We start from the raw sequence: 26,957 nt of genomic DNA, 5'->3' as shown, positions 1-26,957 counted from the left end.
AATGTTTTGGAACTAGATAGAGGTGATGGTTGCACAGCATTATGAATGTGCTAAATGCCACTGAATTGTGTACTTTAAGTTAATTTTAGGATATGTGAATTTATTTCGATAAATATATTTTTTTTAGATATACGAGACATATATATATACACATACACACACAAGAGTACTTCAGAAAGTTCGTGGAAAAATAGAATTAAAAGATAATATGAATCTTTCCATGAACATTTTGAAGATCGTTTGTATGTGTATTGTGTGTGTGTACACACACACACACACACACACACACACAGCGATGGAAAGATAATATGAATCTTTCCATGAACATTTTGAAGATCGTTTGTATGTGTATTGTGTGTGTACACACACACACACACACACACACACACACACACACACACACACAGCGATGGCAACCACCTGACCACTTTGTCCCTTGCAGGGTTTGGTTCTCAGGCCAGGGTGCTGGGCTCTGTCTGGGGTGGAGCTCCTGTGATTCCCAGAGGCACTAGGGGCTGTCCCTATCAAGTCTGGGGCAAGAGAAAAACCCCAATTGGAGAGAGAAAAAAAAAAAATTCTATCTAGTCCCCACAGGCTTGATCCATAACAAAAACAAATGAAACATGCATTTATAATATTTCTTTAAAAATTTGCTTTTGGAGTGTTGGTTTCTAGTTAAGTATCTTCTAGTTGTTTTAAACCCCACAATGAGATTCATGAATGTCCTCCAATCATCCTGGAGCTAGGACATGTGTGTTTCACTGGAAATGTGCACGGATTATTGGGACAATAATGTCTCCTTCACTGGGAAATGGTGCCCACAGCCTCGAGGCTGACTTTGTGACATGGATTGTATGGGGTAGCAGGCATCAGGAATCAGGCCCAGTAGCTGTGTTTGACCCTTGGGATCTCTGTGCAGAGTTCAAGAGGTGGAGCTAAGAGGTTATGAGCTGGTCTTAGGTTGAAGATGGAGACTTGGGGGCCAAGTGGGCAGTTTGGGGGTGACACAGTTGAGACAGTCACAGGCCTGTGCTGTATCTGAAGGTAAAATGTTGGTCTTTGATGCTAAACGAATTTAAGGGAAACCATTCTAGAGGACTAACGGAAAGGCCAAAATTACCCCCTGCCCAGGTGTCCAGGGTTCCCAGAACCCACTGGCTTGGCAGAGATGGCACAGTATCTCCTGCACACTTGAGGATTCACAGCCATAGCAAGTCAGGGAAGCCAGAAAAGTTAACTAGCCAGGCATTCTCCCTGGTGTGCAAGGCACATTTGGAGACACCACACCTTGGTAGACCTTGGCAGAAAAGTCCAAGGCAGGTCCCAGTGAGACGGAGGCTTGGAGTGGAGGCTCTGTGGGAGGAGGTAGGCAGGACCATCTCCTTGTGCTGAGCACTGTGCCATGCACATCCTGGCCCTCGGCAGGGATGGGGGGAGGCCACCGAGCACATTGCTGGGCTGGGGGCTGTGGTAACAGAGGGGACTCCGAGACTTTAGGACAGCGCTGCCCAATGAAACTTTCTGTGGTGATGAAATATTCTCTATCTGCATTGTGCAGTGTGGTAGCCACTAGCTGCATGTGGCTACCATGCAACTGTAGTGTGACTGGTGTGACCAAGACAATGGATATTTAGTTTTATTTCATTTTAATTAGTTCAGTGTAAGTAGCCACCTGGGCTGGTAGCTCAGCTCTGGGACCTACGATGGAAAGAAGTTTGCAAAGCTAGTAGGGGTCCTCCCTGGCTCGTCTTTCTCTGTGGGGTCCTCCTCCACCCACTGGCTCCCCAGAGCCTCCCTTCATGACAGGTGGTGGGGAGCATGCGTGCTTGTGTGCCTGCGAGCCTCAGAGGCTGCAGCAAGCAGCAGAGCAGCAGCCTCCTCCCTGCCAGGCGTGCTTCCAGTACGTTTTGAGTCGTGCCTCTCCTGGCGAGGGGTACGTTCCTGATGACAGCTCATCTCCCAGAGGAGCCAACAGGCTCCACTTTCCCAGGCCTGAGAACCCTTGTGTCTGTGCTTGCCTCTGCTGCAACAGCAGTTACCAGAGAGATGGCAGGTGTTGCCCAGGTAACGTCCCTTCCCTGACAAGCAGAGAGGGAGAGGACCGCAATGGAGTGGCTGGCTCTGCCAGACGGGAAGCAGGAGGCTCTGCCTGCTGGCTCTGTGTGTTGTTAGCTGATGGGGCGTAGTCGCGGATGCTGGGAGCCCTCCTGAGCCTTGCCTACTCTGGACCACTCCCTCCCAGGACGTGGTAGGTGATAATAATAAGAGTTGCTATTTAGCCAGGAACTGGGCTAAGTGTTTTATATATATTATCTCATGGAACAGTCACAGCAAGCCTTTGATCCTGCTTCACAGGTGAGGTGCAAGTAATAGACTGTAAGTTCCATGAGCATTGGACCTGTTTGCTTTGCTCATCATGGGTGTCCTTAGTACATAACACAATGCTTGGCATATTGAAACAGATGGTTCCCAGTAATCTTGTTAGATGATTAGATGAGAGGATGGATGGATGAGTGGATAGATGAGTGGATGAGTGAATGGACAGATGGGTGGGTGGATGGATGAATGGATGGGTAGATGGATGAAGTAGAGCTTAGATTTGATCTGAAGTCTGCTTATTGAAAGACCTGTTCTCTCAGCCACTAAGCTACACTGCCTTTGGCTGTGTCTGATGACCTCTACCTCCCTAGGATGGCATTTTTAAAGAACAGCTTAATCGAGGCATAATTTACATACCATAAAAATCCACCCATTGTAAGTATACAGTTCAATGGTTTTAGTAAGTTTGTAGAGTTGTGCAGCCTTCACCACAACCCAGTTATAGAATATTTCTACCATCCCAAAAGTTGTCGTCCTGCTTGTTTGCCATCTGATTCCTGTTGCCGCTTCCCAGCCCCAGGCCATGACTGTTCCACTTTCTGTCTCTACAAATTTGCCTTTTCTAGACATTTCACTTAAAAGGAATCACACAGTATGTCTTTTGTGTCTGGCGTCTTTCGGTTAACATAACGGTTGTGAGGTCCATCCGTATTGTAGTGTGCGTGAGTACATCAGTCCTTTTTATTGCTGAATACTGTTCCCTTGCATGGCAGTACCACGTCTTGTTTGTCCATTCATCAGCTGGTGGACATTTGAGTTGTCTCCAGTTTGGGGCTCTTATGAAGGGTGCTGCTATGGACATTTGTGTGCATGTCTTTGTGTAGAGTATGTCTTTCTTTCTCTTGGGTAAATTTCTAGGAACAAGATTGCTGGGTCCTATGATAAACTTATGTTTAACATTTTAAGAAACTGTCCAACTATTTTCCAGTGTGGCTGTACCAATTTCCCTTCCCACCAGCAATGCACAAGGATCCCAGCTGTCAACACATGGTCTTGTCTTTTCAATTACAGCCATCATGGTAGACGTGAAGTGGTATCTCTTTATGGCCTTAACTTGCATTTCCCTGATGGCTAGTGATGTTGAGCCTCTTTTTGCATGCTTACTCCTAGGTTAGGATTTGACTTTTTAAGGCGGGGCTTGGCAAACTTTTTCTATAAAGGGCCAAATAGCAACTATATGGAGCTTTGTGGGCCATGTTTGATTTATGTCGCATGTTCTGTTTTTTTGTTTGTTTGGTTTTTTCCCTTCCCAACTCTTAAAACATGTAGGACCATTCTTGGTTTCAACATATAAAAAAAGACAGGGGGCTGGGTTTGCCCCACATGCTGTAGTTTGCCATCCCCTGCTTTAAGTGGACACCTTTCTATGTAACATCAACTTGTGCCCAGCCACAGCCAGTACTAAGGCCCCTCTCTACCCAGCCCCAAAGGAATCCAGTGGCCCGTGGTCCACGCTAGACCAGCCACTAGACCACCCACCCTCCTGGCAAAGTGGGCTCAGTGGAGGACCATATTGCAAAGCCAAGAGCCAGGCTCTGGAAGCCTGGGAGTCAGGACTCTGGAGACATGCTTGTCTCAGCCCCACTGTGATTCATCACCTGATTAGCTCATCAGAGTTCCTGGGATGAGACATGCTAATCCGTCACCTGAGGAGGAGTGACTGGGCCCTGTTGATCCTGGACAGGCCTCCCTCTCCCTGCGGCTGCCCCTTCCCAGGGCTCAGAGGCTCTTCTGCGATCACCCGCACCCCATACCCGTGGCATCACAGCTGCATTCTCTACATGCTGCCCCCACCAGCCCCTCCCATGGCTCCTCCACCTGCTGGTTACCCTGCCTCCGACTCTCAGAGCCTTGTGGGTTTGTTCCTGGCCCTCGCCCCATGCTACCAAACATTCTTGACACCTTCTTCAGTGTCTCTTCGTGAATCTGTCCCCCTTTCCACCCAACTCAATGGCCCTGACCAATGTGATCAAAGAGCAGAAGCTTTGGAGTTGGCCAGAATCAATTTCAATGGCTGAATTGTCCCTTTCTAGCTGCTTGACTTGGGGAGTCACTTCACCTTTCAGGGACATACTAGTCCTATGTGTAAACAGAGGATGCTGGCAGTCGTATAGGGGAAGCTGCTCACCGTGGACACCTGGGACTCTGCCCAAGTGCATGGGTTTTCTGGCTCTGGGATTACTGTGGCCTGGTCACAGGGAAGTCAGAAGTATTGGCGGGTTATTGGAGTTGGTGCACAGATGCTCCCCAGGTTGGAGCACAGATCACAACTCTGAGGTATGGTCTGCACTATCTCCTAAAGCCCCCAGCAGGACTGAGCACTCCTTGCCCACTGTGGGTCACGCTGCCAGTGGCCCACTTGACAGTGCCCTATTAACTGACTGTCTTCTCTTATTGTCTCACGTCCCCACTCTCCCATACTCACTTCTCAAATCAATTGTACTCAGTCTTTTGTCGTAGGATCTGCTTCCAGGGACACTTAACACAAGGCAAGTCCCCAGCTCATAGAGTTCTCGTGAGCATTGAATAAGATAATGCTTGTAAGACCTTAGCACAGTGCCAGGCACATAGTACATGCTCATGAAATGTCAACCCTTGGTACAACCATTAGGACCTTCTGGTTGTAAATATGGCCTCTGTGAACCCTCTGCTGTGGGCACCTCTGAAGCAAGGGCTTGGGCACTCACGGCAAAGCTGTTGTCTTCTTGCTCTGAGAAGGGGCCATCAGTGAGTGCAGAGGCTGGTGCCTGGATGGTGAGGGCTTGTCTCTGAAGCCATGCTGGAGCAGGTGCTGCCCAGAGGGCCCTGCTTTGCCACAGACTCCTTGCCTCTGGGCCTTGAGTGACGTCTGTGGAGAGCCTGAGGCTGTACTCACAGCTGCCTACCCCCACGGGCTGGTTGTATCTTGCAAAATTTAAATGAGAGTTGGCTGGAACAGTGTTCACCAACTATTAATGCTGGCCATTTCTGGGTCAGGGGATTTTTGAGGCCTGATTTTATTTATCTTTTTTTTTGTGCTTTTCAGTATGGCTTAAACTTTTTACGGTGAGCATGCATCATCTTCACAAAAAGAATGAAGTCATTATTCTTTCAAAAGTAAATAACTTGTAGCTGACCAGAAGAGAGGGTACTTAGCACTCAGACCGTATTCAAGTCTAGAATCTGCTGTGGGAAGACACGGGTATGGGTTGTTGCAGTTTTCTTTGGGGCGTAATATATAGTGAATTTTTTGTGGTCACTTCATGGTCATTTAAAAATTAAGCAATTCTCTGGGTACAGACTAAAACCACAGACTCCAGAAGCTGTGAAAAAGAACATTCATCTTCTGGGATGGGTGGGGTTTCTGCACTGGGAAGTGTCGGAGCTATGTTAGGTTTGGACACTTCATGTTTTGCACAGACACGGTTGTGGGGTTCAGGCAGCACCTCCTGCTCTCCGCGCTGGGGCAGGGCAGCTTCAGCTGACGGTAACTAGGAACGAGTCTGGTTATGGTCCTCGGTAGACAGGGGTGCATCTTGTCATTAAAGTAATGGAGTTCAGCAGATAATCATGGTCACCATCATCCCCATCCACAGCCTGTTCACTGTTCACCGACAACTGCCACACCTCTCTTCCAATCCTTACAGGGTCTCATGTGATGGGCAAGTAGATGTTTCTAGTCACTCCCCTCCCCCACCTGAGGAAGACGTGTGTTTCTCCTCAACAGCTTGTTCCCCAGCTCTGCGGGTCCTCCGAGAAGCACTTGTCCTTTTCCAATCCTTGACACAGATGGGTGAGCAGGCAACGATCAGTGAGGCCAGGGAGGGTGGGCAGGTGTAGAGATGGAGAACACGAGCAGGCAGAAGAAGGCAGAGAGCAGAGGGACAGGCTGCAGGAAGGGTCTGGCAGGGGCAGGGGAAGTGAGAATCGCCTCTGCTGCGAGTGTGTGTGGGTGATGTGAGGGGAGGGACGTGGTGAGCAAGTAAGGGGCCCCACAAGGGCCTGGGGTGTGGAAGGATGGGGAGAGAGAAGATGGGATACAATTTGTATCTCGTGGGCTGTCCATTTCATCCCCTTTCAGCTTTTCAAAAGAGACAAGTTAAGTGTCAGGGTCCTTTTTTATTAGGGTTGTCCATTCAATTCGAACTGTGCTTTAGAACGTCACTCCATACAAAATGCAGACTGCATTTTTCAAAAGAGACAAGTTAAGTGTCAGGGTCCTTTTTTATTAGGGTTGTCCATTCAATTCGGACTGTGCTTTAGAACGTCACTGCATACAAAATGCAGACTGCAATACAAAATGCAGACTGCATGGGCCCAGGATTTATAAGGGTTATATATTGAAAGAGGCTGCAAGGGGTTTTCATGCTGTTACAGGAGAGGAACCTAAGGCTCAGCAGGTGAAATACTTTATAGGAAGAGCCAGGTCCGTCTGACTCTTCCTATAAAGTTCACCTCCCATTGCAGCATGGTGCCTTGCTCAGCAGCTGCTTCAACGTGATGTGGAATATGTCCTCCAAATACAGTTCTTCCCTTCTACTGCTGGGTCCCAAGACCACTTTGTAATTCTTAAGGCTCAGCAGGTGAAATACTTTATAGGAAGAGCCAGGTCCGTCTGACTCTTCCTATAAAGTCCACCTCCCATTGCAGCATGGTGCCTCGCTCAGTAGGTGCTTCAACGTGATGTGGAATATGTCCCCCAAATACAGTTCTTCCCTTCTAGTGCTGGGTCCCAAGACCACTTTGTAATTCTTAACTCTAAGTGGTCAGGGGACCCTGGCAGCCTGTGAGCTTCTGTGTAAGCCTTGACAGTCGGTGGGGTACCCTCACCTCCCGCTTCCTTCTTCTTCCTTCCCTTGTGTAGACTTTGGCTCAGAGATTGTGACATGTCACCCCAGCTGACTGCTGGTGCAGGGACACTAAATTAGGCTTTCCCTGGGGAGCAGAGCACTTAATGAAGGCATTCATCCAGTTAGAAAAAGAGTCTCCCAAGCAAGCCAGGGCAGCGGTGGGACAGACAGGCAGGGAGCATTTGGCTGGGACCTCCGCCTTCTGAGGGCCTCTGTTTCCATGATGTCAGAGAGGCGGAACTAACTCTGCCGCAGAGCCACGGAGGCAGCAGCCCCTGCCCCAAACACTGGCTGGCTTCTGACGCGGCACCCGAGTGAAGGTGAGAATGCTCCTGTCTCACCCGCCAGGTGGGTGCTGCAGACAGCGCTGGGTTTCCCGGGGCCATTCTGGGCTCAGTCCCCCCCTGGCTAGAGTCGAATTCCTGGCCCTGATCCTGTCTGTCGTGTTCCTTAGCTGAACACCTCTCTCGAAGGGGCCTCTTAGGATCGACATAAGCAGGAACAGTGCCTTCAATGCACAGAAAGTCCCTTTGTGGACGGTGAATGATCCCAACTCTTACTGCACTGGAATACTTGGGGAATAAGTTTGGCAGAAGACGTGATCTGAAAGAGAAATCTCTTAATTCTCTTTTTTAAGTTATTAGAAACTGTGGGAAATTACTCCTGTAGTGTTAGAAGACCTGGCTGTCTGTAGACGCACCCTGTGACTCTGACAAGACTCGTCCTTTGTTCTGTGTCACTTTCCTTTGGGGGGGCCATGTTGACAATTTCTCAGGGCCTTTTTCACCCTACTATGTCTGACTCTTTGATCATCTTGCATCTTCCACCCTTGTTATTGTCAGTAACACGTTCACATCTCTCTTTCTCCCCCAACCAGAAAAAGATTTACAAATACAAGAAAGTCCTGAGTAACCCAAGCCGCTGGGAAGTTGTCTTGAAAGAGATCCGAACTTTGGTGGACATGGCCCTGACATCCCCCCTGCAGGATGACTCCATCAACCAAGCTCCACTGGAAATCGTCTCGAAACTGCTCTCAGAGGTAAATCCCCACCCCGGCCTGATTTTGCACCACCCCCTCTTAGAGTATTTGTCTTCACTTCCCCGGAGCACCCCCCCTGCACCCGGCGGCATACCCAGGCATAACTCCATCTGGATCTATGGGGTCCCTGTTCCCACCAGTGATCCGAGGGAGCTGGAGAGGGAGGCTTGCCCCAGGCGCTTCTGGCTGAGCTGTCCAGGACTGTAACAGGGACGAAGGACGAGTTGTTGCCCTGCCAAGTCCCAAGATCAGACTCAAGGCAGGACATAGGGGTTGTTGGTCTTAGGCCTGGGGTTGGGCTTGGGTGGTGATGGCAGCAGCCGTGGGTCCCCCAGGAAACAGGAAAACAGGACACTGATTTCGGAATTCTCTAGTTCATTCCTGAGAGAAGCACACTGGTGAATCCCCTAGACTGCCCTTCCTTTCTGCTGCCGTGGCAGGCGGGACCGGTATTCCCAGCGCCACTTCCATCTTCCCAGAACTTCCCACATCAGCTCCGGGTGTGCAGGTGGACGTGGCTTTCTGCCCTAGTCCCCCACATGGCCTACAGATAAATGCTTTGTTTACTTGCACAGAATTTTAAAAATCAGGAGAGTTCACAACAAAATGGGAATTTCCAGATTTTCTTTAAAAATAATCAGAAAATCCAGCTGCACTTTGCGGCTGCTGCTACCTAGTGCCACCCGTGGGACAGGCCTGCCCTGTCTGCTTTACCAGGTAGTCCCACACGTCGAGTGCATCCTGTATGCTCAGCAGTCTTCCGAGCACTTGAATAAAGACGAGCCCTGGCCTTCCCGAGCTTACATTCTTGCAAGGGAGATGGCAGTAAGCAGGGACCTTAGTCACGGGGCAGTCCAACTGTTGGTCACAAGGCAAGAGATGCTTCAGAAGCATCCTTTTTTCTGTCCACTCCATTCCAGGCGCTGTTCTAAGTGCTTTACAAATATTAATACTTCTGTCATCTGTTTGTCTGCCTGGCCCCAGGGGACACTGGTGCTAATGACTCCTGATTTGAGCTACAGTTGTCCCTCCTTATCCGAGGTTTCACCTTCCATGGCTTTAACTGCCCGTGGTCAACCGTGGTCTGAAAATACTACATACAATAAGTTATTTTGAGAGAGAGAGAGAGAGAGAGTCCATGTTCACATAACTTTTATATCAGCATTTTATTATTGATTATTGTTTTACTGTGCCTAATTTATAAATTAAACTTTGTCATAGGTATGTGTATATGGGGAAAAACATGGTATATATAGGGTTCTGCTCTATCCATGGTTTTAGGTATCCACTGGGGGTCTTGGAACGTATCCCCAAGGATAAGGGGGGACTACTATATGCATGGCCACCAGAGTGATGCTTCTTCCTATTCTTTTCCCTGAGAGAGGCCCTGCTCCTCTGCCAGCCCCGGTTCCTGGGTCACTCCTCCTTGCCTAGAGCTTCCCTTTCATCTGCAGGCCCGGGCTGGTTGCTGCCCATGCACGGGAACCTGGCAGGGGCCCTCCGCATCTGCTGAGTGCAGAGTCCCTCACCCTCGGAGGTGGTGGGGGAAGGTAGAAAGTGGGTGTGGTGACGGTCACAGGCAGAGGGTTAAAAGTTGTGTCCTCAGCAGAGACACCAGCCTCATTCCACAGAAGAATAAAAACTCAGACCCTGAAATGACTCACAGAGTCTAGAATCCGAGGCCGAGTGCCGTATGCCCAACCTCGGATTCAGGCTTCTCATCTGGAGAAGGGGAAGACAGCTCACCTTTAGTAATCCAGATGGGTACCAGATGCCACACACAGCGTCCCTTTTAATCCATTCTCCCAGAGAGGGGGGACTTGCTGTCTTCATTTCACAGATGAGGAAAATGAGACCCAGAGATACTGAGTGACCTGCCCAGTTCATGTGGCAAGTCCGCGGTGGGGCTGGAAATCCCACCTTATGGCTGCCTGGCTTCTTCGATTTCAAGACTGCAATGCCCACCCCTTCAGCCCCACCAGGCTGGGCCACCTATGCCATCATTAAATCAGGCACATCATCAGGATGGCGACAGGGGTGGCAGGTGCACCCTGTTGCCTGCCTCAGGTGGGATTTCCTTTCCATCTCAGATAAGTTTCTGGGTGACCGCATGGCCATTGGCCTTCATGTCACTTCTTGAGCTTTAAAGCAAGGATCTCAAAGTCAGCCGACCCCCAAGTGCTAGGATGGAGGGATAAAGATATTCAAAAGAAGAAAAGGGAAGAAGCTTCCATTTGCTGTACACCTACTATGCGTCAGGCAAGGGGTCAGTGTTATCACTCCATTTCACTAAGAGCTGACATTTGGTGAGGGACATAACTCTCCAAGTGTCACTAACATTTTCTGGAGCATGTATTCTCTGACAATCAATTTGACAGGCCCTTAGACCTGCCAGATTTCTCCCAAGGACCCTGCAAGGTAACTATTGAAATGTACAGAGGAGTAAAGTAAGGCCCCAAGAGGTTAAGTAGCTTGCTCAGGGCCACTCAGATGAGTGGTGGGGCTGGTAGAGACTTTTTAGCGAGTGCAGAGACGAGACTGTATAGGAGAGTGGTTCAGAGCATGTGTTGTGGAGTCAGAGAGACCTGGTCCTGCCCTCAGTACTATGTGGCCTTGGACAAATTGCTGGACCTCTCTGTGCCCCAGTTTCACCTGTAAATTGGGACTGAGATGAGCACCCATTTCGTAGAATTGAGGATCGGTTGCTGTCCTACATGTAAAATCTTGGCACTGTACCCAACATCCAGGGAGCCTTTGATAAATGGACACAGTTTTACTGTTGTGGGAAATGGTTGTGATCTGTGCCCTCAGCCAGGGATCAGGAGGGGATGGCTGGAAAACCAAACACATCCTCTGATCTTCTTGCCCTGTTTTGTTCGGAATAGATGGGGCCACCTTCTTTCTCTGTTCTCTTTACTCCACTTGTTTCTGAGGCCTCCAGAGAGGCTCCAGGTATCACCAAACCAACTGCTAGGTGGAAGGATCCAGAGGGAGCGGGAGGAGGGGGCATCGTGGCAGGGACTGTGAAAGTGGTAAAACAGTTCTGAGAAAGAACTGTTCATCTACTGGCAAAGCAAAGCCAGGCGTCCCCAGCCTCCTGAGCCTTTGTTGAGCTGGATGTGTGGAGTGGCCACTCAGCCTGAGATTCGAGTGTTCCTCTAATGCATGGCTATTAGTGAGCACTCTCCACGTGGGGTCGAAAATGACCCAGGTGGAGAGAAGTTTTCCTGCAGAGTACTGCGGCTACCCCATGACTGAGACAAAGGAGATGGCTCCCATGGTCGCCAAGACATCCAGGAAAGGTGTGTGGGTGGCAGTGAGGGATGGACTGAAATATGGAACGGCCCCCTAGACAGGTGAAGCACTGGAGCTTAGTGGTTGGAAATACAGGCTTTGGAGTCAGTACAGGCAGGGGTTCAAATTCCCACTCCAGCACCTATTCCCTGTGCTCCCCCTGAGTCTCAGGGAGCTCATCAGTTGGTGTGGTAATAGGAAAACCTATCACAAGAAAGAGAAATCAGCAGGGTGAATGTAACAAACCTCTCACGTGGTGCCCGAGGCATAGCGAGCTTCACTGCCCGTCATTCGCAGAGACCAAAGCCAGGCTTTCATCTTCCCCAGCCTGAAAAGTGACCGATATTTAATAATCTACCATCAACAGGCTGCTCAGACTCCACTAAGGTCCGCAAAAGGAAAAAAGGTGTTAGAATCTGAAAAACGTCCTTCTGCATGTTCCTGGATACTAGGCATTGTGGGTCAGTCTTCACAGAGTTCAGGGTGTCCTATGGGGACCTATGGGGGCCCATGTTGCTTGGACTTTGGTTCCCAGGCCTCCCTCATCCCTCAGGCACCAGTTTATTGGGCAAAAGCAAATTCACACCTCACCAGCTTTACTTGTGCCTGGGCTGGTGTAAACGTGTTAGATACCCCTAAGCCCCTCAAAGCTGTCGGGGTGGTGGGAGCTGTGAGGCTTTTTCTGGAACACAGAACAATCGATGTTGCCAACCCTATTCAAACAAGGAGTTGCTTTACCAGCAGCAAACATGGCTCTGCTAGGAAATCCGAAATGACACCAGTCAAAGCCCAGGGCCGCCAAAGCAGACGGACAGAACGGAACACAACACAAACTAGCAAAAACAGTAGCTGGTTGTGAGTTTTCCCACTTTTCCTCGTTTACTGCGTATTCATCCTTTCCTCATTCACATGCTCACAGGATGGTGGTAACAGGTGCCGATTGTTTAAGAAAATTCCAGATCGAGGAGGAAAAAAAAATGTAGCAAGTTTAATCCATTCAACCTAATTTTGTTTTTGCAAGTCAATAGCTAGAATTTAAGTTTAGCTAAAACATCCTGGGCCCACTCATGGAAAACCAGTGTTCCTTGGGGACCTAGTTTGAGAACCACTAAAATATTACTCCTAAAAGGCTGCCTGGCACAGAGTTGAGACTCATAAAAGGTATGTTTCTTCACATTTGTTACCATCCTGCCTTCTGGCTTCTAAACAGTATTGCTATGACAAGGGCCAAATCTTCTCACGACAATCTAATGAGGTATGGTTAGCAGGATCTCCGCTTACCGAAGCAGAAACTGAGTCTCACTGAGACAGGACTCGTCCAGGGTCACATAACTCTCAAGTAGTGTAACAGGAACAAGGAACCCAACTAATGAGGTATGGTTAGCAGGATCTCCGCTTACCGAAGCAGAAACTGAGTCTCACCGAGACAGGACTCGTCCAGGGTCACATAACTCTCAAGTAGTGTAACAGGAACAAGGAACCCAATCTCCCTGCCCCGAAGCCTTCTTTTTCCCACTTCCTGACCCTGCCTTTGAGGGTGTTGTGATCTGTTTAGTTAAGAAAACGTGACAACTCCACTTGGTCTGAGAGGCTGAAAACATTTTGAAACTGTGTGGAACTTTGAAACCCGACTGTTCCATTTTCTTAATTTTGTTTTGTTTTGTTTTCCCACTGCTTCCTCTGTTCCGTCCTTTAGAACACAAACTTGACTACCCAGGAGCATGAAAACATCATTGTGGTAAGTTCCTCGAGATCTCTCCCCCTCTTCCCACCTCCACCCCCTGGAGCCCACAACCCTTCCCTGGTTTGAGTTAATTCTGGAAATGCCGACGTAACCCACCAGCACCCGTCCTTGCTCGGTTTTGTCTTTTCTTTCAAGCCAGATGTGCCTCTCTCCTGCCTTTGCATGTTTCAGGGCCCAAATTGATTTGGGGGGTGGGGGGAGTATAATGATCAGTCTTTGAGGTTTGCAGCAAATGTGTCTTACTCGCCTCCTCCTTCCTGAGTCTGCCTTAGGGAGTCAAAGGCAGGAGATGGCAGAGACTGTGTAATTTACTCAGAGGCATCCCCCTATTCACTGAAAGATAAACGGTCCCTTTCGTGCCCCAGGACACATCTCCTAATCAATCCACAAGTAGAACCTGGATTTAATTTCCTCTGATACCTAAAGTGAGATGATACTTTCTGGGATTCAACTACGATGTAAGCATCTTTGGGGTAAAATATCTTCCTGGGTAATTTTAAGCTATGAAATGTGACTCTCACTAGAGAGAAGAAAGAAGTGAAATTTCACCAACCAGGTATCAAGCACTGGGCTGTGTATTTGAATCCGCAGATGACTGAGACAGCCCCTTCCCCAATGAGTTCATCATCTATTGTAGGATGACAAATGTGATCATCACAAAAACAGAGACATGTAGCGTAGAGAGTAGTGATGAATTCACTTGGGAAAAGCAGCCAGAAAGGAGGCAGTGCTGTCTGAGCTGGGTTTTGAAGGATCAGTAGGAGTTTTCCAGGTGGTAGACATCCCGAGAGAGGAGACAAATATGTAAGAGCCCAGAGATGTAAAGCAACAAGATGTGTTCTGGAAGCTTCAGCACTGCTGGATCATAAAGCCTGAGAAAGTGGGAAGCAGGGAGATGGAAGCGAGAGGCAGAGCCCGGTGTGCCCAAGAGAGGACCTGGAACCAACCTGTACAGGTCCTGTGGCTGCAGCCTGTCAAACAAGAGCAGTACCCCAGTCATGGTGCTCCTCGGGCCCCTCTGAGCTGGATCAGGGCTGTGGGGGCACAGCTGGGTCCTGTGTGCACAAAAGGAGGTGACCCCAGGCCTTTTATTGTGGAGAGACTTCTGCCTCTACCCTAGGGCCAGTGTCTGGCGCATAGTAGGTGCTCAGTGTGTGTTTGCTAAAAATAGAGAGGTTTTCCCCATGCTCTGGCCTGACCACCCATTGCTTTCTCTTGCTAGAATAAGGGGACAAGTTGACCCGGACACCTCCAATCACCCACCATCACCTTTCTCTGGTACAATATGAATCAGTCAGTTCATTTAACAAACACTTGAGCGTGTGAGCTTACGTGCCAGACACTGGCTCTGTCCCACAGATAGAGAGCTCAACAGTATATGGGCCCTGCTGCTGAGGATTCACTCACTGTGTTGGGAGAAGCTGGCAGGTCAACAGACAATCAAAAAATAACATGGTCAAGGGGTGGGATTTGTTCTGGGTGTTGGGGGAGCACAGAGGGGAGGCACGTAGCCTCTCTGTCAGAGGGGTGCTGGGAGGAGGATGACAGAGGGCTCCCAGGAGGTGACTGAGCTTAACGGATGGATAGAAGACTGTTAGGTAAACTGATCGAGCAGGGAAAGGCAGTCCAGGCAGTGGGACCAGCATATGCAGAGGCAGAGTGGTAAGACTGCTAATGTAGAACCAGGAGGGGACACGCGTTCCCCAAAAGGAGGTGCCAGCAGCGCCTGCGGGCCCCACTGGGAGGGGGGCGAGGGCTTTGTATTCAGGACAAGCCTGGCAAAGGAATTTTGATCTGAGAAATCCAGGCTGCATTTATCCAGCTAGTTCGGCTGAACTGAACCCTTAATCTCCGCCAGGAGCCTGAGAACAGGGAAGGATTTGACCTGAGGGTCCGATCCTCGCCCCTCGGTGTTAAGCCTCTCAGTTTTCTTTTGTTACTGTTGCTGTTACTGTTGTTATGAGGTCTTCCAGAGCCTCTTTTCATTCCAACAAGTACATGATCGTATGGGACCTGTCAGCAATTAGTCTTCTCCCAACGGTGCTTAGTATTTTTATGTATTTATTTTTCCACATAGCCTGAGGTGGTTTTATTCGTTCCGTCAGCCAGGCATTTGTGCAATAGGGAACCGCTGGTTGGTAACAGGTAGGATGTCACTGGATGAGCTTGGATGTGTAGTCCAAACCCCAGCTGTGGTCCCGTGCACTGTAGGGGGCACTCAGTGTGGAGATGAAGAATGTGGGCTTCAAGTTCAGACCTGGGCTCAACCCCCTATGAGTGGTGACCTTGGGCGAGCAACTGAAGAACTTTTAATTTTATTTTAAAATATCTTTAATTTTGCAAGTATCTCATGAGTGTATTTTTTTTTTTTTTTTGTCTTTTTTCCGTGTCCGGCAACGGATCGCAACCCTCAGTGTCGCCCCCGTACCGGACCGGGGATGGCAACGGGATTGCAAACCTCGGCGCTGCTCCCGCGCCTCTCTCAGCCAGTGAGCGGGAACCGGTCTGTATGTGGGATCCGAACCCTCGGGCGGGAGCGCCACCCCGCTTCTCAAGCGGCGCACTTATCCAGTGCGCCACCGGGCCGGCCCCAACATGAGTGTATTTTTATTGTGAAAAAAGATCTCACCCCATCCCAGCACCCTCTTCAGAGACGTCCCTCTTTTCAGGGGATGACAGACCCACACAGATATGGTTGTGTTTTTATTTTTTGTTTTTAACATTAGTGATGAGACGCAGGATGAGTTGTTTTTCATTTATTTTTTCACTTACCAGTATATCTTAGAGATTCTTCGAAATCTTTTCATGTATATCTACCCAGGGGTGCTATGACGTTTAGGGATGAATGATTCTTTGTTTTGGAGGCTGTTCTGTACCTTGTAGGATGGTCAGCAGGGGCTCTGGCCTTGACTCACTAGATGCCAGTAGCACACCCATCAGGACAAAGATGTCTCTAGACATGCCAGATATGCCCTGGGAGGCAAAATCACCCCTGGTAGAGGACCACTGGTCTACCCCTTTCTTTCTACATGGCTCTTGAATTTTTTTTTTTTTAACCAGATGGTCATTTTGATCATTTCCAGCTAACTTAACACCCCAAGCCTCAGTCTCTGCATCTGTGACATGGGTATAACAACAATGCCTTTCTTGCAGAGCTGCTGGAGGGTTACTAAGGCACCAAGATGCTGAGCAGAGGGCCATACTCTTAGAAAGATTCCACAAACATATGAGAAATATGAGCTCTTTTTATTAATTATACATTTAAAACTTTCATCACTCTATGACTGGGGTGGGCCTGGTAACCTCCCTGACCCTCCATCTCCTCATCTGTACAAATGGAAATTACTACCACTTGACCTCACAGGGTTGTCATGAGAATCAAATGAGGTAATAGCCTTGGAAGCACCAAACTCATGCCTGACGCCCACTGCAGGCACCTCAAGAGTTCTCACCCAGTGTCCCTTGGCTCTTTCTCATAAAAAAGGGGGGCCTGGTGTGCTGAGGACTGAAGGAGCTCAACCCAGGAACAACAGCCTGCCCAAATCCCCTCCCACCTCTCAGCTGGTCCCAGAGCTCTGTCTGGATAGTGGAGGCGGCCTGCCTGGGCAGTGACTTGCAGGCTGGGAGGTGGCCACCCCATCCCACCGCCGTGGCCAGACCTCTTACTGTGTTTACTGGGCTGGCCATGCTGGGTCGTCTACACAGAGTTGCCTGGCAGCTGAGAGGAGGGTGGCCAGCACGTAAGGTGAGCTCAGCACACACTGCTTTGTTGGGGTGGCAGAAGGGGAGGGAGGAGAGAGCTCCCCACATCGGCCAGCGCTGAGCACACAAAGCAGCACCTCAGTCCTGGCTTCCTTGGGTGTTTTGTTTTCTTTTGTTGCCTGATTTCTAAGGGGAGGGAGGAGAGAGCTCCCCACATCGGCCAGCGCTGAGCACGCAAAGCAGCACCTCAGTCCTGGCTTCCTTGGGTGTTTTGTTTTCTTTTGTTGCCTGATTTCTCCTTAAAAGTAGTTGTTGCCACCAGGCAGGTTGTTTGTTTCCTGATTGTGTGGAGAGCCAGGACTGTGCAGTAGCACAGAAAATAACTCAGGTTCCTGTGTCAGGGACACGGGTTCAAATCCTGGCCCCACCACTTTCTAACTCTGCAGCCTTGGGCAGCTGGCTTCATCTCTCTGGGCCTCAGTTTTCCCATCTCATAAAAGGGGCAGTACTGATGCCTGCCTCCCAGCACGTAGTGCAGGTTAAGTCACAGTGCTGCCAGCATAGAGAGTGCCACATAATTGCTACTGCATGCATTGTGATTGTTGTGTTATTATCATCTGCATGATTTTCAGCCCATGTGGCTGTGGGGGGTTGTGACGGGATGGTGAGCTCATCCCTTGCAGGAAGCTAAGAGCCCCTCTGCCACCACCACCAATGCCCACCCCATGCTGTCCAGTAGAACTTCCGGCGATGACAGAAATGTTCTGCATTTGCGCCAGCCAGCATGGTAGACGCTAGCAACATGTGACTGTTGAGCACTGGAAACGGTGTTAATGCAGCTGAGGAATTATATTTTTAGCTTTATTTCATTTAAGGTCATTTGTTTCATGTCAGTTAAAATTTAAATTGTCACATGTAGCTGGAGGCTACCGTACTGGACAGCACAGCCCTAGGCACCTAAGACCCTGGGCCCGACCTCCAGCTGTGTCAGCCTGATTGTTGGCGCCCAGGAGCAGGAACCTTGAGTTAGCTGACTTGGTTTCCCACAGAAGGGCACCCACTTACATAACTGATCAACCAGTGTCCTCTGTTACTGGCATCCATTATCCTTTACCCGACGGTCCCAGGAGCAAGGGGAAGGCTTTGTCATAGAGCTGGCCTACGAAGCCTTGGTAAGAAGTGAGTCCAGGGAGCATTTGATATTCTAGCCTTCCACAGGTAAGATGAAGTGTATCTGGAGACATTTTCAGTTGTGACAGCTGGGAAGGGGATGCTCCTGGCATCGAGAGGGTTGAGGCCAAGGATGCTACTCCATATCCTGCAGTGCACGGGATGGCCACAAAGAAGGATCCACAGAGCAGGCTGGGAAGCCCCACTGCACACACGTGGCTCATCTGCCCTCACTGACTCTCCAGGCCCCACTTTCCAGGTGGGAAAGCCGAGGATTAAGAAAGGTGAAGCCACTTGCTCTAATGGTCACACCACCAGTAAGTGGCAGGATCAGGATTCGCACTCAGGTCTCTGCCCCAGCCTGCACTTACAACCACTATGACATCCTGCCTCTCAGGCAGGTGCTATTGACGTGACAGGGACATGGGTGGATATCAGCAGGTCACAACTCTCCTAAAGGAGGGTTTTTTCAGTGCGTATTTTTCTGGACAGTAGCTCAGCACTTTTAATCAGCTTATCAATGTGACCCATGCCCATCCCCCCAAAAAATGTTTAGGAGCCCCAGCCTGCAGATTAGAAAATGGGCCTTTTCTGCCCAAAGGACAGCAAGGAGGTTGTGTTCTCTGTCGTAAGTCAGCCCTCTTATGTAGAGACCTCCCAGCCCCACCGTCAGTTCCTTCTGAGAGAGTCCAATTGATATTTGTTCGTTGTCTTTCAGGCAATTGCTCCTTTGCTGGAAAACAACCACCCGCCGCCAGATCTCTGTGAATTCTTCTGCAAGGTACAGCATTGCTTCAGGGGACCTGTGTGTGCACAAGCACTGCCTCTGTGTGCTCACGCTCGGGGCTGGCTTTGTACAAAAAGGCTGAAAACCCAGGTCCCACCGACCTAGGTCAGAGTCCCAGATGCAGGTGAAGGGCATGCTGAGCGCCTGTTCTTAGGGTGACAGTGCCCCCTCTGCCAGACAGGTGATAGGTAAGAGCCAGGGTCCCGAGCCAGGGCCCCAACCTCGGGGTCAAGGAGGAGCATCTGGCTTTTCTCTGGAATAACTTCACAGCTGTCTTGGGAGACAGTTTGTAGCAGATTTTCTGGGCTCTGACGTCAGAGCTGGTTTATTAATAGCCACGGCTTCTCTGAGCTCCAGCTGCCAGTGGTGGGGGCACAGGCATGGGGCTTTCCCGGAACAGGGAAGTGGCAGGGTATGCCAGGTTAGCTTGGAGGAGCCACAGAACAGGGATCCGTACCAGCCACCTAAGTGGGACTCACACGGGACATGCCCTGGGCACACTGGGGCTCGCATCCCTCATTCCCAGAGTGCGACCAGGCAGCCCAAGGCTGAACCAGCACACAAACCTGTTCTGTTCTCTGCTTGTGTGTTTTCTCATGTAATGATTTGATGTCCTTGGAGAGACATATGGCCTAGGTCTGCCTCTTCCCCAGTGCTCCCTGCTCTCATGCTCTCACTCCCGCTGACCCACTTCAGGTCCCTGTTCCCTCCCCAGCTCCCGCAGGCACATGAGTGTGGCACCTCTGCTCCTTCTGCAGTCACGCTGTCCTCTGGGGAGGCACGGGCTGTGTCCATCAGCAAGATGAGCTGCAGGGTGGCAGAGCAGGCAGCTGGGAGGAAAGGGGACCATGGTGCACCTGATCGCTCCCTGCCCGGGGAGTGCTCTGTGTGTGTGTGTGTGTGTCAGACCTCTTTGGCCCTGTTTCTCCATCAGGATTCCTTTCTCAGTGACTCACACACCTGCTGGCCGAGGAAAGGGGACCATGGTGCACCTGATCGCTCCCCGCCCAGGGAGTGCTCTGTGTGTGTGTGTGTGTGTCAGACCTCTTTGGCCCTGTTTCTCCATCAGGATTCCTTTCTCAGTGACTCACACACCTGCTGGCCGAGGAAAGGGGACCATGGTGCACCTGATCGCTCCCCGCCCAGGGAGTGCTCTGTGTGTGTGTGTGTCTCAGACCTCTTTGGCCCTGTTCTCAGACCTCTTTGGCCCTGTTTCTCCATCAGGATTCCTTTCTCAGTGACTCACACACCTGCTGGCCGAGGAAAGGGGACCATGGTGCACCTGATCGCTCCCCGCCCAGGGAGTGCTCTGTGTGTGTGTGTGTGTGTCAGACCTCTTTGGCCCTGTTTCTCCATCAGGATTGCTTTCCCAGTGACTCACACACCTGCTGGCCCTAAGTGCCCAGGGTGCATTTCAGTGCCTGGAATGCCCCCGCCTCATCGTTAATGTGGGCATGGGCAGAGTATGCCTGCTGGTCTGGGAGAGTGTGTGCAGTGTGTGTGCTCACAGGTCTGAGCTCCTTAGGGCACTTGAGGGGCCTTCTGCACCCCCAGCACTCAAGGGCATCATACCCCAGCACAGTGGAGTCGAATAACCCTGTGTTTGGGCTCCTGAAAGGATAGCCAGCTGTTCCTCTGCCTGTCATTATGGTCACCTCCTTTCTCAGTACTCCATCCAATTTAACCCAAATCTGCCACACTCTCTCCTCTCAAGCTTATGGTTTCTCCCAGAACTCATTGCTTCCACATCTTTGTTCTAGAATGATGGACCTTTGTGCAAAGTAAATCTTACCTGAGGGTTCCAGTTACCTGGTAGCACAGTTTGAAAAAGGGTGAAGTAGAAGAAATTACCGTTTTGGACATTCCCTGCTAGAATGCCCTGTAGGTGTTAAAATGGGAGTGTTGCCTCCTTTTTTGGAGGGAGGAAGGGGCCCAGGCATGTGGGCCCTGAGCCTTTGGGCTGTTTTCTTTCTGGGGGTCGGAGCCCAGAGACGAGAGCTGGAGGGGAGCAAAGCCTCCCCCACCAGGTTCACTCTGGGCCAGCTCTCTGGACACACTGCTGAACATGCCAGTGACCTCTCCTGCCAGACCTTGAAGCCTGGAACCCCAAGATCTGAGGAATGTTTCTTTATCTTGATTTCCCAGGAGAGCCCTGATTTCTAATATCCCAGGTCCCCATCCTCCTCCAGGGGTGGGAAACTCAGCACCTCCAGGGGCCAGGTGGGTTATAAGTATGTGCAGGGCAGTGGGGAGTGGTGGGGCCTTTCTACCCAGCCTGCAGGCCTCAATTGCAATTCGAAAACAACTCCATGCTGGTGAATAAAATACAACTGAGAGCTGAATTTGGCCTGCAAACTGCACACTCCAGATTATTAAAGCCAATTAAAAAGTCACAGAATTTTCAACATCCTGGTATGCACACACTAAAACCCTGTTGTACCCGATTTTCAAGGTCTGGCAGACCAGGCATCCTGAATATTAGTTCTACGAAAGTCTCATTATATATGAAATAAGGATTGTGTCGGAATGGACTCCTGTCTGGGCCTTCTGAAACAGTCTCAGACTTTAAGATCAGAACAGAAAGCAGACAAATGATCCTGTCCAGTCTCCTTTTTTTAACTCTAAGAAAGTGAAGGAGGAAAAAAGAACCTATGGTGCTCCTTGGGATTTAGCCAAATGAGTTAAAAACTTACGTCCACACAAAAACCTACACACAGATGTTTATGGCGGCTTTATTCATAATTGCCAAAACTTGGAAGCAACCGAGATGTCCCTCCATAGGTTAATGGATAAATGAACTGTGGTCTTTTCAGACAACAGAATATTATTCAGCATTAAAACGAAATGAGCTACCAAGCCACGATAAGACATGGAGGAACCTTAAACGCATATGACTAAGTGAAAGAAGCCAATCTGAAAAGGCTACATACTGTATGATTCCAACTATATGACATTCGGGAAAAGGCAAAACTACAGAGACAGTAAAACGATGCGTTGCCAGGGGCTGGGGGAGGGAGGGATGAATAGGCAGAGGAGAGAGGATTTTTAGGGCAGGGAAACTACTTTGTGTGATACTGCAGTGGTAGATACATGTCCTTATATATTTGTCCAGACCCATAGAGTGGACCCTAATGTGAACTGTGGACTCTGGGTAACAGTGATGTGTCAGTGTAGGCTCATCGGTTGTGACAAATCTACCATCGTGGTGCAGGATATTGGTAGTGGGGGAGGCTGTGCATGTCTTGTGGGAGGGGTTGTATGGGAAATCTCTGTACCTTCCTCTCAATTTTGCTGTGAACCTAAAAATTCTCTAAAAAATAAAGTCTTTTTTAAAAAAAAGCTGTGCAATAGTGGTCAGCAAGGGAACCCAGGCACTCACCACTGGGCTCATTGTCCCCAGCCCTGCTAGAAGCCCCAGGCTGCAGTCAGGACGCTCACAGGCCCGCGATGACCATGCCTCCTCTCTCCCCAGCACTGCAGAGAGCGGCCCCGGTCCATGGTGGTCATCGAGGTGTTCACCCCCGTGGTCCAGAGAATCCTCAAGCATAACATGGTGAGTCCTCTGACACCCAGACCCCAGCGCCTGAGGAAGGGACATGAGGTCTCTGCCCCTCCCCAGCCTTCCGCTTCTCTGCAGATGTGGGGAATGGGGTTGGCCCAGCCTGACAGCCAAGAACCAGTGTTGGGATTCTTTGTAAGGAGTTTTGGGGGTTTTCTGCAGCCTGTTTTCCTTGACTATTAGTTTTTTGTGTTAAGTCAATGTGTAGATGAGAATAGCAAAAATACTGTGACTCAGGGAGAAGAGAAGAGTCTCTCAGGCTGGAGAGTCCCAAATAGTGTCTACAGATACTGCCCCTCAGGAGTGGAGCATAACTCCGCACTCAAGTGTGGACCGTGCACAGTGACCTCCAAAGAGCACAGGAGGGAAAGGGGGAGAAGAGGAACCCAACAGACACTGCTGCAGCCAGGTGGTCAAGGTCAACATCGACGGTGATAGTCTCTACCGTATGACAGATATGACGTGACAAAGGTGGCAGCTTACCTCCACGGTCTCCCTCCCGATAACCCATGACCCCATCCTAACCACAAGGAAAACATCAGACAAATCCCAATTGAGACACAGGCTACAAAATATGTGAGCAGCCCTTCTCCAAACTGTCAAGGTCATCAAAGGCAAGGAAAGTCTGAGAAACTGTCACAGCCCAGGGTTGCCTAAGGAGACATGATGACCAAATGTCATGTGGGATCCTAGATGGGATCCTGAGACAGAAAAAGGACATTAGGGGAAAGCCATGGAAATCTGAGTAAAGTATAGACTTCAGTTAAATTTTAAAAGTACAAAGGCAGAATTTAATTGCACACTTCAAGTAGACGGGGCACTTGTGATCTGTGTGGCCCGTTTGTGTTCTCTTGTCATTCCAGTGACAGCCGCAAATATCATTATTTTCTCCATATTCCATGAGGGGAAACAGGCTTAGCAAGGTCCACCAACTGGTCACAGGGGCCACAGCTAGGAATAAGAATAACTAATATGTATTCACAGATATGTATTGAACGCCTTCTTGGAGCCAGAAAGTGTGTGATGCTCTTTTAAGTGTTTATGCCATTAACTCTCTTGCCTGCTCTGTGATGTCCTTGGGCACAGGAGGAGCCTGAGACCCACAGAGGCTGGACAGGTTGCTCAGGATCTAATGAGCATCTGTGAGTTCTCATGAGGGGAGCTAAGGAGTGGGCAGGCTGTGAGTCCAGGACCCATTCCCACCCACGTGTTCTATTGAGCCAGCCACCAGCATGAACTTTAAAGTCACGTGGGCATGTGAAAACAACTCTGAATAAGAGTGTCCCGCAAACCACTTCATTTGTGATGTAGCTTGTCTGTCTGCATACCATGCCCCTGAAGAATACCATGCCCTACACTGCCTTCCCCAATCAAGTATGGGAGTGTGTGACACATGTCTCCCCTAGTCTCCCCATCTCACACTCATGGCAGACATCATTAATCAATTGCAGCACTCTTCCTGCAGAGCCAGAGATAGCTGCAGACTCTTTCCCCACGCACCATTCCAGGATGCCACTCCCAACTGAACCATGCTAGTAGTACCAGGGAATTCTGTGTACCATTCTCTACCCTGAGTAATTGCAAACCATAATTGAATTGTTGCTTATTTCTGAGATCTTTCTAGATTTGGGGTAAGTTCATTCCTTATTTTCTGAGCCCAGGGGAGAGGGACACCCCATGTGATTCTTTATCCAGGACAATGGGGGAGGTGGAGGGGAGGAGGACGTGGGTTAGACTCATCACAGGACCACACTGTGAGGCCTCTAGGAGTGCCGGAGTGTTCTCAGCATGATCTGGGCAAGGTTTGAAAGGGGCCCTTGGGAGCAGCTGTGCACAGTGTGTTTCTGGGTGTGACTGGGTGTTTCTGTGCTCCCGCGGGTCCCAGGTAGGTGCTGGCTTCACAGTTCTCCATCCACGACATGTTAAGGCTGCACACTCCTCAGAAACTCCTGGGGGGAGGGGGAATTTCTGCCTTTATTTGGGCTCTAATAGTTTCAAGGAGGGGCAATCTCTGGCATTGGCCAGCTGGCAGGGAAAGGGACCATTCAAGGTCCAGAGCAAAGGTTCTGGAGTTTGTCTAGTAAAGGACCTTAACTTGTCAATGACAGAACCACACCCCCAAGGCACACTTGAGGCAGGGTATGCCTCCCCAGGCACATAAACATTTTTGCATAATCCATGGTAGTCAATAAACTGTTTCGTAAGGGAAAAACTCAAATTTCAGACAACCTCCCAGGGACTTAACTGTATAGTGTCACCCTTGTATTTGGTTAGTTTTATGAGCCTGGAGTGTTGACCATGTAATAATTTTCTGGATAAAAATCAGAACAGCTCCAGGGCAAACCCAGGATTTATAGGATCTGTGGTGGCTTGGCAGAGACCTGGGACTCTCAGGCATGAACCCTCACTTCACTTGTAACAAACACCCTCTAAGTGATCCTAAGCATCTAGGGATGCTGTAAAGCATGGAGATCCCCTCTGGTGTTCTGGAATTTGGGGGCTTCCCCTGTTCTGAGTGCAGTGCTTGCAAATATGTCATGTGCCCCACTTCATGGGTGAGCTAACTGAAGCTTTGAGTCTCAAGGAGTTTTCCTCACTAGACCAAAATAAAGAGTAGATGTAAGAGGAAGCAGTCCTTTAGTATTTTCCCCCGCAGATTCAATCCAAACAATACATTGAACTGTATCATCAAGTATGACCATGTGTTCCAGAGCCCACACGCCACTCTTTGGAGTGTTCTTGTGGCAAAGAAGGTAAGAAGATGTGGTTGTGGTCCCTAGTGGACCACTGGGTAATCTGATCTCCAGCTTTCCAAGGGAGTGTATTTGACTCTTCCAAAGAGGCGAAGTGTCCTTCATCTGCATGTTGAAAGGCAACCAGACCCCTATGTAATGTTTATTCCCAAGGAAATGACTCGACTGTCCAGAAATCTAATAGCAAAGATGATGGTTACCTTGAATAAGGCTCAGTTGAAGCAGTTTTCATAGAATCATAAAACCCTAGAGGTGGAAGGTTGCTAGAGCTCGGTTCTTCCAGCCTGCGTTCCACCGTGAGGACAATGAGGCCCAGAGAGGGGCATGGCAGCCCAAGGCCACACAGCTTTCCTGTCACCCTCTTCCAGGAGACTAGGGGAGTCTGGGCATCTTCCTCAATTGGAAAGCAAGACAACCTCTAAGTCTTCTTTTTATAAAGCCTAATTTTCCAGCCAAGTACTCTGTGTGCGCATGCGTATGTATGCATGTGTTCGTGTGTTTCTCTGAACTTTTCCTCATGGATTCTGCTGCCCTCCTCACATAAAGGAATAACGACGAGGACCCTAGATCAGCCCCTTCGATGGTGGGGGAGGAAGGAGCAGGCCGCTCTGGAAACTCCCTCCTGGGAGCTGGCAGGATGGCGTGGTAGGAACACATTCTGTTCTGAGCTTTCGTGACAGACCTGCAAAGGAGGTCTCCTCTGCTTCTGTTTTATAGATTAAGGTCCTAGGTTGGGGTTGCTTTTTTTTTTTTTTTTTAATGGCTTCCACTGATGGGGGGACAGAACGATGAGTTTGGAGACCAAGTTTCCCTCCATTGTCTTGCTGGTCAGCCACACCATTTTTCCAGAGAGAGAGAGAGTTGGGGCAAGACCATGCTATGACTCGCCCTCCTGACTGTGGAGAACGCAGGGCTTGGGTTAGAGGCGCAGTTACTGGAGCTCCGAGCCTGGCAGTCCCCCGCGCCTCCAGTCCCTAACAGCGAACGTGGCAATGGACACAGGCAGCCACATGTGAAGGGTTCTTTTCTCTCTCTCCTGCATCGTCTGTCTCTTCCCTGACAGTCCCCAAGGCGCCAGCCACCACTGAGTGGTGTTCTTGGTTCCTGCCTTTCCACCTCTTAGCGGAGCCCTCTGCCACCTGCCCTGTTGACGCAAGACATTGGGGAAGCTGAAAAGACGTCAGTCTTCAATTATGTTACTCAGCTGGAACAGGCAGGGGTCCCTTTGTCCTTGGTCAGTGCCCCTTAATTAAGCCTCAGCCACAGATGTGGTGGATGGAGAGGAGCCAGCTCTGCTCCAGGGGGGAATGTTCTTCACGGCGGGGGGGGGACACATTCTGCCCACACCGGCCTGTCGCGGCTGCCTCCCCTGCCTTCCCTCCTTCAGATGACAGGCGTACACGCTGGCCCCACACACGCCTGCTGTCCCAGGCCGCATCACTGCACACGCATGCCCCTTCCACACGCTCTTCTCTCACACACACTCCTTCCACACTCACCTCGCATGCACATGTCCTTCCACACTCACCCCTCACACACGCCTCCTCCCACACGCACCTCACACGCACACCTCCTTCCACACGCACCTCACATGCACACCTCCTTCCACACGCACCTCACGCACACCTCCTTCCACATGCACCTCACACGCACACCTCCTTCCACACGCACCTCACACGCACACCTCCTTCCACACGCACC

General features: G+C 50.0%; 1 protein-coding gene across 1 annotated transcript in view; it reads left to right on the top strand.

Annotated features, from left to right (window-relative positions):
• Nucleotides 1–26,957, top strand: part of CMIP (c-Maf inducing protein) — a 256,524-nt gene that overhangs the window by 185,302 nt on the left and 44,265 nt on the right. Inside the window, exons 4-7 of the mRNA XM_008574003.1 lie at nucleotides 8,086–8,247; nucleotides 13,238–13,279; nucleotides 18,876–18,938; nucleotides 22,417–22,497. Coding sequence (XP_008572225.1) covers nucleotides 8,086–8,247; nucleotides 13,238–13,279; nucleotides 18,876–18,938; nucleotides 22,417–22,497 — 348 coding nt within the window. The remainder of the gene's footprint in view (nucleotides 1–8,085; nucleotides 8,248–13,237; nucleotides 13,280–18,875; nucleotides 18,939–22,416; nucleotides 22,498–26,957) is intronic.

This window comes from Galeopterus variegatus, unplaced genomic scaffold (genome assembly GCF_000696425.1).
Source record: "Galeopterus variegatus unplaced genomic scaffold, G_variegatus-3.0.2 Scaffold982, whole genome shotgun sequence".
Classification (NCBI taxonomy): Eukaryota; Metazoa; Chordata; class Mammalia; order Dermoptera; family Cynocephalidae; genus Galeopterus; species Galeopterus variegatus.
This window is presented reverse-complemented; position numbering and strand designations above follow the sequence as displayed.